The sequence below is a fragment of the Babylonia areolata genome, chromosome 30 (genome assembly GCF_041734735.1).
Source record: "Babylonia areolata isolate BAREFJ2019XMU chromosome 30, ASM4173473v1, whole genome shotgun sequence".
Classification (NCBI taxonomy): Eukaryota; Metazoa; Mollusca; class Gastropoda; order Neogastropoda; family Buccinidae; genus Babylonia; species Babylonia areolata.
In genome coordinates, this window is record NC_134905.1 from 19,449,924 (window position 1) to 19,465,565 (window position 15,642).

Consider the following 15,642-nt stretch of genomic DNA (forward strand, 5'->3'; position numbering starts at 1 on the left):
ATTTAACTACACATATGATTATGTGCACAAAAGAAGTTCGTCAGATAAAGTAGTACAGAAATATGGAAGAAGGTTTGTTAAACTATGTATGGAAAATAATATGTATATTTTAAATGGGAGAACTCTTGGTGACCTACATGGTAACCCTACATGCTTTTCGCCAACAGGGAAAAGTGTCGTAGATTACTTTACGTGTTCCCAGGACCTTATGCGAAAGGTGATGAAATGCAAGGTCAAAAATCTTACCATGTTTTCAGATCACTGTCCTATCGAATTGTTCATTCATCTACCAGTCACAAGAAAGAGTTCACCCTCTATTAGTTATGTCAGTAGAAAGGAATGTCCCACTTTAAGAGACTCAAAATACAATCGTTCTTTCTTCTGGGAGGAGGCTCTGCCGAAAAGTTAGCATCAGCACTTAAGACTTTGTCAGTTTCAAATAAGATAATCTCTATTAACGAAGGACTCGAAAAAGTTAACTTCCGAAACGTGCATACTGCCAAAGAAGAAATTGAAAACTGTGTCAAATCTCACAAACACTATTATTGCAGCGGCCGATTTATCGATCAAACATAAGATTAGATGCACGAAACGGAAAAAGAAGCCGTCTAAAAAGTGGTTCACACATGACTGTTTCATTCAAAGGAAAGAGGTGCGATCTTTACTGAATGCATTGAACAGAAATCCTTTTAACAGAAACATTCAAAATAAATACTTTTCTTGCCTGAAAGCATACAAGAAGACCATAAAGAAAACAAAAAAGACGTACAGAAATGAACTTGTGAGAAGTTTAAACACAGCAATGGAGCACGACCCCCAGAAAGTTTGGAAAATACTATCTGAACTAAAAAATGCAGTTAGTTCTACTCAACCGCAGAGACACACGTTATCTGCAGGTAAATGGATTAATCATTTAGAAAACTTGATAAGTAGTGAAGTACCCGTTGATAAAGGTAGGAAAGAACACGTACAAAAAGAACTTGATAGAATAAAACAGACTATGTCAGTGTTTGTCCTGGACAATCCTTTTACGATGACTGAAATAATGCGAGCCGTAAAGAGCCTCAAGACCAATAAAGCCCCCGGTAAAGACGGAATTACAAGCGAAATGCTCAAAGCAAGCATGTCCAGCATCAGTGCTACTGTATGCAAGTTATTCAATGCCATATTTCAGACTGGTATTTATCCCAGTCAGTGGAAAGACGGAATAAATGTTCCTATCTTTAAAAGTGGAGACCCAACCAATCCTAACAATTATCGGGGTATAACACTCAACAGCACCTTTGGGAAACTGTTTTGTCAAGTTATCAACAGAAGAACTGAAACATATCAAGATATCAAGAACAAAACGAGTTACTAATAAAAGAGCAGGCTGGTTTCAGAAGGCATTCTAGAACCACTGATCACATATTCATCCTGAAAAAGTTAATTGACAACACCATAAATGAAAGAAATGGGCGTCTCTACAGCTGTTTTGTTGATTTTAATAAGGCATTTGACAATATATGGCATGATGCACTTCTTTTGAAACTAAACAAAACTGGGATAAATGGAAAATGTTTCCACATTATAAAAGAGATGTACCAAAATTCAACTGTATGTGGTAAATCAAACGACGGGTTCACAGATTCTATCGCAGTTAAAAAAGGAGTGCTTCAGGGAAATGTTATTAGCCCCGCGCTATTCAATATTTTCATTAATGACATAAGAGAATATATACACGATGACACCTCACCATACATAAACGAAACAACCAAGACTCAGATCCCTTATCTGTTATATGCGGATGACATTGTGATGCTCTCGACAACAAAAGTAGGACTACAAAACAAACTAGACCAACTACATGAATACTGTCTGCAATGGGGGCTTAAAATCAACAGGGACAAAACAAAAGTAATTTTCACAAAAAAACGACCCCAAAATACCAGTGCTCTTTTCATGCGGCGATAACTGCATCGAAACGACGGATAGATACAAATACTTGGGAGTTATTTTTCATAAGAGTGGAAATTTTCACCTTGCTGAAGACCACTTAGCCAAACAAGGACATAAAGCAGCACATGCTCTGAAACGCAGTGTGCGAGGGAAAGAAGTAAAAATGGATGTAATGACGCAGCTGTTTGACATTTTAGTCACCCCAATTCTCAGTTACGGCGCTGAGGTGTGGTTTCCATTCAATCAAACTGCGACAAACTTCTCCACGCCCTCTATGCTGTTTAACCAATTTGATAAGATAAGATAAGATAAGAAGATAAGATAAGATAAGAATAACTTTATTATCTCCAACTGGAGAAATTTGGTCAGGTGCATTATCACAACATAGACAAGTAAACAACATGGGGACCATAACTGTAAAAGCCAACAACAGCCCCAACAAATGTAAAAAATGTCACATACATCGTTTCATACATACATCCACACACTGCAGGTAATAACTAGTATTCTTAATGTAAAAACAGAAAGAATTAAGAAACATTATTTGAATATAATTATAAACGTAGCCTACTATACTGCACATTGATTATAATAGACAGATAAGATAAGAATAAAGATGAATTGCGGAAAACCACAACCAGATAATCAGCACACACCCGCACTGCACCCCCCCCCCACCCCCACCCCACCCCACACACGCAGATAACTTGATCAAACAAGAGTAATAAACATATGTTCTCAAATAAAAGCATTTCACATATTCGCTTTTAAAAACATTGCAATTAATTATTACATCGTAATTATTAAACAGAAATATATTTAGAATATGGACGTTAGCATTAGACATATTCATTGTACATTCATCCTGCATATTGCACATTATTCTTCCTACATATTCCACATTCATTATAACCAATTGTCACGTTTTAAGCTCAGTAAACACACACACACACACACACACACACACACACACACACAAACACACACACACACACACACACACACACACACACACCACAACTAGAACAAGGTACAGCCTATCATGCACGGACTTTCACACGTCTCACATGAGAGTGCGCGCGCGCACACACACACACAGAGTTCTCAAGAATTTAAAAGGTGGATTGATGCCTTTCTCTCCGCAAAATGCCCATCAGAAAATGTACATGTCAACTTCTGTAGGAGCTTAATGGGCGTACACAAAAGATCAATTAAGTTACCAGTCCTGGCAGAGCTGGGCAGATACCCCATTTCTCTGACCGCAGTGTGTCAGGTCATCTCATTTTGGGTACACATCATAGAATCAAAAGAAGATAGCTATTTGAGGCAAGCATATGATGATATGTTATCGATGGATTCATTGGAAAGTTCCTTGGCTTAATTTTATCAAAAAGATACTGGTTTCAATTGGATTCTCCCACGTGTGGGAGAACCAAGGAACACTCAGCATTAAGCGACTAAAATATTCAGTCATGAATAAACTACAGGATAAATATGTTCAATATTGGAACAGCAGAAAGAACGAGACCATTTCAAGGTTCTCCTTTTATTGCAAAATTGCAAATACTTATACATTACAACCTTACCTGATCAGCTGCAAAAATACTAAACACAGAGGAGCACTATGTCGATTGCGAATAAGTGCACATGAACTTGAAATTGAGCGTGGACGTCACTACAACGTAACTAGGAAAGACCGGCTATGTAAATCATGTGGAGTTAATAGAGGATGAACTGCATTTTCTGGACAAGTGTAGTGTGTACTCTGACTTGAGATCTCGCCTACTTGTGACAGTTAATTCCCAGTCTTCGAATCATTGGCCAGATGGCACTGACAACACAATAATCCAAAGGCCGAGTTCTCTGTTGTCACAAAATTATTTCCAACCAGAAGTGGCAAAATACATATATGAATGCTTTAAAGTTCGCAGTCCATAACTATGTCTTATGGAATATCCTGCATGTGCTCACAACTTATTGCTTTTACTTTTTGTTTGCTTGTTGTGTTTAGTTTATAGTGTCCATAATTCCTATGATGGTTTTACGACAATTAAATGAGTTCTGAGTTCACACACGAGATGGGTGTGGGTTGGGGGAGGGGGTTGAAAGCAAGGGAGAGGGGAGAGCGAGTAAGGGCTGAGGACCAAGTGTTGAGGAACAGAGGGAAGGTTGGTGGATGGGAGAGAGGGGAGGTGGAGGGGGAGGGGCTGGAAGGATGACAGCGTGGTGGGGTTAGGGGGAGGGGATGATGTGGGGGAGGGTAGTTGACACACACACACACACACACACACAACACACACACGCCTACACACACGCGGCGCGCGCGCCTCACCCGGCATACACATACGCAGCTACGTACACCATTACCCTCCCACCCCCCAACCCCACACCCACACCACTTACCCACACCCCCTTTGAAAGCACACCCCTCTCTCCCTCCTACAAAGAATACTGTACATTTATATAGCGCCCTTTCTCACTAAGAGCTCACACTCCCTCTCTTTTGCCCTGCACTACTCATACATTTTGGTTCTCTGAGGGGGCCGGGGGGAGGGGGTGCGAAATGTGCAGTCACCCACTTCCTTTAATAATTAAAAAAAAAAAAAAAAATATATATATATATATATATATATATTACATCTCCCACCGTCGCCCTTTCCACCCTCCCCCCCACCACCTCCACCTCCTACCTTTTCTCCACCCCTACCCCATCTCCCTATCGCTGTCATCGTAAGCAAAGATGTAATCTGCTTGGAATCTAACCACACAACTTGCACACAATTCAGACACACCCACGAGTTGTGTGACCACGTTTATCGGTCCAATGGAAAGCCAGCACACCCCCACCCCCACTCCCACCCCAATCCCCTTCCGTCCTTTTACCTGTCCCTCCACCCCTCACCTTCTCCCATCCAACCCCACCGCACACACACACATTCACACTTCGAAAAAAACAACAACAAAAAAACGACCACACGAATGCACTCACACATACACATACTCTGGGGTTTTTTGTTTGTTTTGTTGTTGTTGTTGTTGTTTTTAATATCTCTTTCACACTTGCACACATATGAGCGCTCACACAATCACACAGGGCTTAATAATACGCACATGCGCGCGCACACTCACACACACACACTTTCTCTCTCTCTTTCTCGGGGGGGGTCAAAGGTGAGCCGTGACAGTGAGGACGCGTGTTTGTGAGCTCCTGCTATTTTTGTCAAATTTACACACCTGTGTGATTTTCTAGTTCAGAGATTTTGTTCAAAGGTTGGTGATACATTATGCCTGTCTCTCCTTTGCAATTCAGGGGCGTGTGTGGCAGTTTTCTGTCAGTATTCATTGCTTTTATGTTCAGCCGAGCAAAATTTAAGGCCGCCATGTATCTGCGAGTGTTGACCTTGTGAAGGCAATGGCAACCAAAGGTATTGAACAACGCCACCTCTTCCTGCTATACCAATCACTCGTCCTCAGTGTGATCGACTACGGACTTGGGCTAACAACACCGTCTCAAAGCAACCTCCTAAAATTAGAAAGAGTACAAAATGAAGCTATGAGGCTGATCCTTGGAACAACAAAAGACACGCCCACAGAAACCATGCGATACCTGCTTGACCTTCCTTCAGTGCAGGCCAGAAACAAGTTAGAACAGGTCAAGACCTACTTCAAAGCATTAGAAAACCCTCAAAACCCACTGCATGACGCAGTCAAAGAACCAAAAGGCAGCCGTCTAGGGCGAGGAAGATCATGGATGGGGCAAGCAGAAGACACAATCCAGCTAGTATGCCGACTACAAGACCTGAAAGAAACAAAAGAATGGGAGAAAAACCCCGAACACCTCAACCATCTATTCAACACAGCCATTTCCCCCACTCTAGGAAGACATTGTCGGGAATGGCCAGAGGGCAAAACTGATGCGGAAGTGAAGCTACTCATAGAAGAAAACAGTAAAGAAGAGGACATCATCATATACACAGATGGCTCAGTCACCAAAGACCAATCCGGTTGGGGATTCACTGCGAAACAAAATGGAAAAACAGTTAGGGAAGAGAATGCTGCCTACAAAGTCACAACCTCCAGCCTAACGATGGAAGTTGAAGCTGTGACACATGCCCTCCAGTGGCTATCGTCCATCCATACGCCCGGAAACCAACATGCCATGATTCTAACAGACTCAATGAACCTCATACAGAAAATTGAAAACGGAATGGGAAGCCCAGAGTGGCATAAGGCAATGCGCAACTTTCAGATAAAAAAAATCACATGGTCATACTGCCCGGGACATGCAGGAGTTAAGGGAAATGAGCGAGCTGACAGACTTGCTGGTAACGCAACACCAACGAGCGGCCTACATCTAGGAAAATCGGAAATCCTCAGAAAAGTCAAAGAATATCAAAAAGAACAGGTACAAGGCCATCACACCATCGATCGCCTCAAAGAAATAAAAGCAGAGAGCGGGAGCGGCCGTAAGTCTAACATGAAAGGTAGAGCACGATGCTTTGCAAATCAAACAAATATCGGCATCATTTCCAAACCAACATTGCGCAAATTTCTTCAAAACGGAACAGAGTCTCTGTGGGCTTTTCCAAATACAATAGACTGAGCAACACACTAGACGCCACGTTCTTGGCATCAGAGATCTTTTCCCATCCCTCTTGCGGCCAGTCAGTGGCAGCCTCTGTGCGTGTGTGTATGTGTGTGTTTGTGTGTATGTGTGGGTCTGTGTTTTTGAGTGCGTTTGTGCATGCGTGAGAGTGTAAGTGTACACAAGTGTCAGGAGAGTTCTGTGCATGTGTGTGTGTGTGTGTGTGTGTGTGTGTGTTGTGTGTGTGTGTGTGAGGGGGAGGTGGGGGTGCAGGGAGGAGGTGAGATAGAGGATGAGGTATGTGAGTGTATGCATGCCTACACTGTGGGAGCATCAGGATATTGGAACGTATATATTATATATATATCTTTGTATATATGTGTGTGGGGTTGGGGGTGGGAGATATGGACGTGTGTGTGTGTGTGCTTGTACAAGTAAGTGTTCATCTGTGTGTGTGTGTGTGCGTGTGCGTGTTTGTGCGTGTGCCGTGGAAGCTGCGATACATAGACTAGAAACTCCGAGTGTGTGGAGGAGGGGGTAGAGGAGGTGCAGGGAAATTTGTGGTGTGTGTGTGTGTGTGTGTGTGTGTGTGTGTGTGTGTGTGTGTATTGGAGCTCATGTACGTTTATATGTATTTGACTGTGCTTTCATATCTCGTTTCCAGAACCCACCGGACGCCGACATGGATTACAGGATCTTCAACGCAAGTATTTGATCTTCTACTTGCGTTTACACACGAAGAGGGTTCAGGCACTAGCAGGTCTGCACGTATGTTGAGATCGGAAAAATCTCCACCCTTTACCCACCAGGCGCCGTTACCGAGATTCGAGCCCTGGACCCCGATATTGAAAGTTCAGTGCTTTAACCACTCGCCTACTGCGCCCGTCTGTCCTCAATATGAGAATGTGTGCTGGATACCTGCTGCTCTCCCTGATATTTTTGCTGAAGCAGAAATTGGGTGTGGTATGGTGATGAGTTACGGTTTGCCTTCATGAATGGAAGTGAAACTGTGTTCAGCTACTGAACAGATAAAAAAAAAAAAAAGAGAATGTGATTCCTCCTTTCAACACTGTCAATATCAATACTTGCAGTTAATTTACACACACGCGCGCGCGCACACACACACACACACACACACACACACAGAGAGACACACACACACACACACACACACACACACACACACACACACACACACACACACTGTCAATACTGGCCCTGTAGAAATGGAAATTAGGCATTTCATCAACTTTTCTGCAAAAGGATCGAGAGAGAAAAAAAAAACCCACGTAATTTGAACATTAACATGATTATACTTAAAACACAAAATTATACATAATAGCAGGCACACACACACACACACACACACACACACACACACACACACACACAAAGAAAAGCAACAGATGATTCACACATTCTAGGCACAGGAAAATGATACAACATTGTCAGAAAGCTGAATTATCAAAATGATACAACAATGTCAGAAAGCTGAATTATCAAGTCTGGAATAAGATAACAATAACCAAATCAAGACTTTATAGAAAAGAAAAAAAAAACTACAAGAGGTAGAGTGGAGTAGGGGGGTGGTGGTGGGGGTGGGGTGGGGGGTGGGGGGGACTGAGTGGATGAGACAGACGAGACAATAACCTCACGTCAGACAATTAACTAACTACACACGCCGGCACACACAAAATAATGGCTGCCTAAAATGTCGTGCTGCAGAGGAAGAAGGGTCAAGACACACAACAATTATTGAGCAGGAACCGTGACATTTCATCCGAAGAGAACGAAGCTTGTTAGAACCCCCCCCCCTTCCCCCCCCCCCCCCCCACCACCACAACCTCCCCCCACCCCCCCCCACCTAACCGCCAACCCCCAGAACAAGGAATGTGATTCCTACAAGCTTTCCTTTCAAACAATGTAGAAGTGGTTTACTCATTGCTCCTTATTATATTATAATGCTACCACTCGCTTTCGCCTCATCCCACTTCCCCAAGTTCAGATTATGGTGTGTGTGTGTTGGGGGGGTGGGGGTAGGGGTGGGGAAGGGGGAGAGATGGAGGAAGAACAGATTTTAGAGAGTAGGGGAGATGCAGCCCCCTCTGTGAGTAAACGGGTCTGGGGCAAGACGTCAACACAACGATACTTTTCTCCCCCTCCACTAGCCCTCGAGTGGTGGTCTGGACGTTAGTCATTCGGATGAGACGATAAACCAAGGTCCCCGTGTGCAGCCGGCATGTCCTTTGCGCACGTAAAAGAACCCACGGCAGTAAAAGGGTTGTCCCTGGTAAAATTCTGTAGAAAAATCCACTTCGACAGGAGAAAAACAAACAAAAGTACACGCAGGAAAAAAAAAAAAAAAAAAAAATGGGTGGCGCTCCCAGTGTAGCGACGCGCTCTCCCTGGGGAGAGCAGCCCGAATTTCACACACAGAAAAATCTGTTGTGACAACAACAAAAAAAAAGAAAGAAAAAAGGGGGAGATACAAATACAAACACATCCACCTCAAAAGCAAGACTGTCTCAGGATACGGGATTGAATCCCTCAATCGCCAAAATTTTTCTCCCCCTGCACTAGACCTTTAGTGGTCTGGATAATAATAATAATAACAATAATAATAATGGTATTTATATAGCGCTGAATCTTGTGCAGAGACAAATCAAAGCGCTTTCGCACCAGTCATTCACACGCATGCATAACTCTAAAACTGTAAAAACTAAAGACAAGGAAGGGCAGGCAAGGGGGGCTGTTTTGGGAAGAGGTGGGTTTTAAGGCCAGACTTGAAAGAGCTGAGAGTGGAGACTTGACGAAGCGAAAGAGAAAGTTCATTCCAATCGCAAGGTCCAGAAACAGAGAAAGAACGGCAGCCAACAGTCGAGTTTTTGAATCTGGGTATGCGTAAACAGAGTGGATCCGAAGCCGATCGTACTGAGCGAGATGGAGTGTAGAGTGGATGAATTGATCGGAGGTCCCAAGTACAGCATGCACGTAGCGCATGTAAAACAACGCACGGCAACAAAAGGGTTGTCCCTGGCAAGATTCTGAAGATAAATCCACTGTTATATATATATATATATATATATGTGTGTGTGTGTGTGTGTGTGTGTGTGTGTGCGTGCGTGTTTTCTTCTTCAGTTTAACGTCTATTCACTATAAGTGTTTTTAGACGGAAAGGAGTCAGTAGTGTATAAAGGAAAGGGAATGCATGTGGATATTAGTGTAAAAAAAAAAAAAAAAAAAAAAAAAATTCATGTTATGTATCAGAGGAAAAGTATATTATAAGAAAAAGTCTAAAGAGGTTGTGGTGTGTACTGAATGGTTGTCATGTTTTGTGTGTGTGTGTGTGTGTGTGTGTGTGTGTGTGTATGTGTGTGCGCGCGCGCGCGCGCGCGACCAAAGCCTGACTGAATGAAACGGGAAATGAATGATGTGCGCCAAAAGCTAGCTGTAAGTCGGCTCTAACCAGGTAGGCAGCCTGTTGTGCAAAGGACTCCTTGACCTGTAAAGTGCTTTGGGTTTGGTCTCTGAGCAAAGATAGGCGCTCTATTAAGTATCCATAAAAATAACTAGTTCTTACTCTGATGGACACGTCAATGTGGAGTGATGGCCTAGAGGTAACGCGTCCCGCCAAGGAAGCGAGAGAATCTGAGCGCGCTGGTTCGAATCACGGCTCAGCCGCCAATATTTTCTCCCCCCGCCCCCCCCCCCCTCCACTAGACCTTGAGTGGTGGTCTGGACGCTAGTCATTCGGATGAGACGATAAACTGAGATCCCGTGTGCAGCATGCACTTAGCGCAAGTAAAAGAACCCACAGCAACAAAAGGGTTGCCCGTCCCTCCCTTCTCCGCCATCCCCTCCCCCTCAGGCCCCCCCCCCCCACCCACCCCTGCAACCCACCCTCCCAATATTTGTGACGAATGCCTGTTTCTCACTCGTTCTTGTTCTTGTTGCCAGTAGCCCAGCCGACCGCACGGGGCCTTAATTATCAGAACTGTCAAACCATACAAAACAACCGCATCAACACAAAACTGTTGTCACATCTACAACAAAACAAAACAAAAAAAAAAAAAAAAAAAAAAAAAAAAAAAAAAAAAAAAAAACACACACACACACACACACACAACACTAAGACAAAAAAAAAAAAAAAAAAACAACAAAAAAACAAAAGAAAACCTCAGTTGTTTCTCCCTCTTTCAGCCCTTCTGATATTCATTCAACTGAATAAAAACCAAGTGAAGAGGGTCACGAAAACAAAAAACCAGTTCCCTACACCAACATCATCTTCTTCTTGCTTCTTTTTCTTCTTCTTCTTCTTCTTCTTCTGTGTTCGTGGGTTGCAAACTCCCGTGTTCACTCGTCTGTACACGAGTGGGCTTTTAAGTGTATGACCGTTTTTACCCCGCCATGTAGGCAGCCATACTCCGCTTTCGGGGAAGGGGGGGGGAGGGTGTACGCTTGGTATGTTTCCATAACCCACCGAACGCTTACATGGATTACAGGATCTTTTACGTGCGTATTTGATCTTCTGTTTGCATATACACACGATGTGGGTTCAGGCACTAAGCAGGTCTGCACATATATGTTGACCTGGGAGATCAGGGAAAAATCTCCACCCTTTTACCCACCAAGACCGCCGTCGCCGAGATTCGAACCCGGAACCCTCAGACTGATTGAAAGTCCAACGCTTTAACCACTCGGCTATTGCGCCCGTCCCACACCAGCATCAACTCAACAAGCAGGCAACCCACGATACCTGCTGGCTGAAGAAAAAAAAAAAAAAAAAGCACAAGAAGTGGATGACGAGATTAAGACATTGCAACTGACTTTTATAATAATATCTGATTTTTTTCTTCTTCTTTTTTTTTTCTCTTTTTTTTTTTTTCACTGTCTCAACAATCTACCCTTTAACTGGCAAACACCGTTCCGGCGGCTTCCAATGTTCTGATCACAGCACGGCTTATGGCAAGGCGAGACTGAAGAACTTTTCCTTGCAGCGGAAGTATTCGTTCAACCTCACTATAGAATACCTGAAACAAAAACAAACAAAAAAAACATTAAGAACTTCCATGAGACAAGGGTCTGCACTATTCATTACGTTTGTGAATGTGTGAGTGTTCAGTGCAAACATGCAGTGCGTGTGCGTGATTGTATGAATGTTTGCAGAGTCATGCATCACTGTTTGTGAGAATTCATGTACATCGGTGGGTGTGTGCAGACGGGCGCAATAGCCGAGTGGTTAAAGCGTTGGACTGTCAATCTGAGGGTCCCGGGTTCGAATCTCGGCGACGGCGGCCTTGGTGGGTAAAGGGGTGGAGATTTTTTCCGATCTCCCAGGTCAACATATGTACAGACCTGCTTAGTGCCTGAACCCCCTTCGTGTGTATATGCAAGCAGAAGATCAAATACGCACGTTAAAGATCCTGTAATCCATGTCAGCGTTCGGTGGGTTATGGAAACAAGAACATACCCAGCATGCACACCCCCGAAAACGGAGTATGGCTGCCTACATGGCGGGGTAAAAACGGTCATACACGTAAAAGTCCACTCGCGTGCATACGAGTGAACGCAGAAGAAGAAGAAGGAGGTAGGTGTGTGCATGCAGAAGAACAAACACACATGTTAAACATCAAATAATACAGTTGGTGCTTGGTAGGTTAGGGAAACAAGAACATACCCTGCATACACATCCCAGAAAACGGAGCATGGCTGCCTTGATGACAGGCCGTAAAAACAGTTATGCATGGAAAAGCCCACTATCGAATAACCCACATATGAATCAATGTGGGAGTTGTAGCCGGAAAAAAAAAAAACAGAAAAAGAAGGAAAAGAAGAAGAAGAAGAAAAAGAAGAAGACGACCACTTACTGAAGAAAGTCAAAGTCAATGGAGGACATCTTGGCTTGGATCAAGGCCCATAATCCCCAGAAGAAATGAGCTGCCTGCAAGAAAGGGAGACAAATGACATGAACTTCTTTGTCACTCTGCAAGACAATGACAGTAACAGTCACAAAATAAACTTCTTTTTTTTTCTTTTCTTTTTTTTTTCTTTTTTTTTTTTTTTGGTCACCCTAAAGAGTGTACCAACATAATCTCTGAATTGTGAACAAGGGAAACAAACCAAAATCAGATTTTAAAAAAAATTATGTATGTACTAAAAAACTGACCATGTCTCAAATATAATCTAATTGCCACAAATTACACACACACACACACACACACACACACACTTCCTAGATGATCAATTATCCGATTAGCCGAGTGGTTAAAGCACTGGACACTGGACTCTCAGTCTGAGCGTCCCGGTTTCAAATCACGGTGACGGCACCTGGTGGGTAAAGGGTGGAGATTTTTCCGATCTCCCAGGTCAACATGTATGCAGACCTCCTAGTGCCTGAACCCCTTTCGTGTGTATACGCACGCAGAAGATCAAATACGCACATTAAAGATCCTGTAATCCGAATCAGCGTTTGGTGGGTTATGGAAACAAGAACATACCCAGCATGCACACCCCCGAAAGCGGAGTATGGCTGCCTATATGGCGGGGTAGAAACGGTTATAAACGTAAAAGCCCACTCGTGTATGTACGAGTGAACGTGGGGGTTGCAGCCCACGAACGCAGAAGAAGAATAATCACATATTATATATATATATATATATATTTATTTTAATCACAGCTTACGATCTAATCATGACTAAGTTACATGCATGCACATTTCATTACTCATCTTCTAATTATCGTCAAACTGATGTGAAGAAACAGACAGAACATGACAATAAACCGATGTCCCGCGTACAGCATGCACTTAGCGCACTTAGTATAAAATAAAATTTTTTTTAAATCTTAATTTTTAAAAAACCCACAGCAAACCAAAATGGTTGCCCCTGGCATAATTCTGTAGAAAAATCCACTTTTGATAGGAAAATAAATACGCTTGCAGGCAAGAAGAAAAAAAAAAAAAAAAAAAAAACCTAGGTGACGATGCCCTGTAGTGACGCGCTCTCACACGGGAGAGCAGCTTGAATTTCACACAGAGGAAGAAATCTGTTGTGACAAAACTTTTTTTTTTTTTTTTTTTTTTTTTTTTTTTTTTTAAAAGGGAGGGGGGCGTTGTTTGTTTGTTTCCAGCAGATATTGTATAGTGTATACAGATCTGACGATACGTTCTGACATCCTCCTTGAACGTTTGGCTCTTCTTTCGCGTTTTGTAACCGATGTTGCATGGGTCGTTTCGCTCGGCCTTGTCAAGTTTGTTCACGGATCTCACACACGTTCCCTTCCCTCCCACTGCAGGCTGAATATGAGCCGCGACTGAAAGAGGAAAAGAAGGGACCCTCGTTTCGCGCTGCAAAAAACTGTACAGCTGTATATCGTTGTACAAAGTTATAAAACAGGTTCAAGTTTGAAAGTCATTTACACGGCTAGAATGCAAACACACACATTAATTTTTTTGTTCTAATGAATCATAAAGAACATCTTCAACAGATAACACCTCCATAAAGTGAATGTATTTTGTGTTTTGTATGTTACTAATATTTCTTTTAATGATCATTTATCTATTATTTATTCACCTTTTTTCTTTTTCTTTTTTTTTTCTTTTTTTTTCTTTTTTTTCTCAAGGCCTGACTAAGCGCGTTGGGTTACGCCGGCTGCTGGTCAGGCATCTGCTTGGCAGATGTGGTGTAGCGTATATGGATTTGTCCGAACGCAGTGACGCCTCCTTGAGCTACTGAAACTGAAACTTAATGATCATTTTCCCCCGATTTGTAAATCAGGCCTGCTCGCAGCACGCAGAGCCGTGTCAAGGACGGCCTGATCTATCTATATTTATCCATAGTTGCGCCAGATCTCATTTTCTTTTTCTCAATTAACGAGTCAAACCAAGCTTAATACAATTTTCTGTGACATCTTATTTGTATAAGAATCAGGAAAAAAAATTGTTAATTCCAATTAAATTACCACGTTGTCGCGCGAGACAGGGTTTATAATCTCTACACCATATCGGAATATAATTTTTAGTTTCTTTGCAGCTATGACAAATTTTGATCAATTTAAAACAAATGTTCATAGCTGTTTTTATGGTGTTAATTTTGTACTTTATAAAATTTTCCATAATATTACAACAGCAATGAGCACTGCCAAATCTTATTTTGGAATCGTCAGAACAACCGTTACTATGGTTCTAGAAACAACATGGCGGCTACCGAATTGGAAAGCCTTATAGTAAGTTTAAGCAGAGAGCTTTGCGAACTGCCCGCAAACCCAACTTTTTTTTTTATATCGCCGGCGCACATTGCCGACTACACCAGGAGTCTGCCTTATCTAAACAACCTGTCAGCCGAGAGAGGGGGCGGCTCGTGACGAGCGTAGCACAGCGAACATGACTTTTATTAAACTCAGTACAATGCAATGCAATGTGATGCAATGCAATGTGATGCAATGCAATATATGATAGAATACAAAGAATGCAATGTAATGCAATACAATATGATACAATGCAATGCAAAACGATGTGATACAATGCAGTACAATACAATGCAATAAGACAATACAATGCAATGCAACGCAACACAGTGCAACGCAATGCAACACAACGCAATGCAATGCAATATGATATGACGGAATACAAAGAATGCAATATAATGCAATACAATATGATACAATACAATGCAATGTAATACAATGTGATGCAATGCAGCACAATACAATATGACACAATACAATACAACGCAACGCAACGCAACGCAACGCAACGCAACCCAACCCAATATAACCCAACCCAACCCAACCCAACGCAACGCAACGCAACACAACACAACCCAAGGCAACGCAACGCAACGCAACGCAACGCCACACAACGCAACACAAAGCAACACGACGCAACACAACGCAACACAACGCCACACAACGCAACCCAACCCAACCCAACCCAACCCCAACCCAACACCAGAAGAATGGCGGAGCCCGTCCACTCACACAGGCGCAAACGTTGGCCTGCACAAAGAGCCGCTCCACGTCCAAGTCCGTCACCTCATCCACCGACCTTCCCTTGGCGACAAACGCGAACTGCAGGTAGCGCCGCAACCACACCATCTGGTAGTCCTTGTTCGGGTACAGGG

At 42.8% G+C, this 15,642-nt stretch overlaps 1 protein-coding gene across 2 annotated transcripts in view; it reads right to left on the bottom strand.

Moving 5' to 3' along the window:
- Positions 1-10,680: 10,680 nt before the first annotated feature.
- LOC143275554 (ethanolamine kinase 1-like) overlaps positions 10,681-15,642 on the bottom strand; it is a 22,287-nt gene continuing 17,325 nt past the window's right edge. For both annotated transcript variants that reach the window (XM_076579746.1, XM_076579745.1), the window contains 3 exons: positions 15,500-15,642; positions 12,391-12,464; positions 10,681-11,553 (listed from right to left, as the gene is read on the bottom strand). The exon at positions 15,500-15,642 is cut by the window's right edge and continues 21 nt beyond it. In XM_076579746.1, coding sequence (XP_076435861.1) covers positions 11,484-11,553; positions 12,391-12,464; positions 15,500-15,642 — 287 coding nt within the window. In that variant the 3' untranslated portion in view covers positions 10,681-11,483. The remainder of the gene's footprint in view (positions 11,554-12,390; positions 12,465-15,499) is intronic.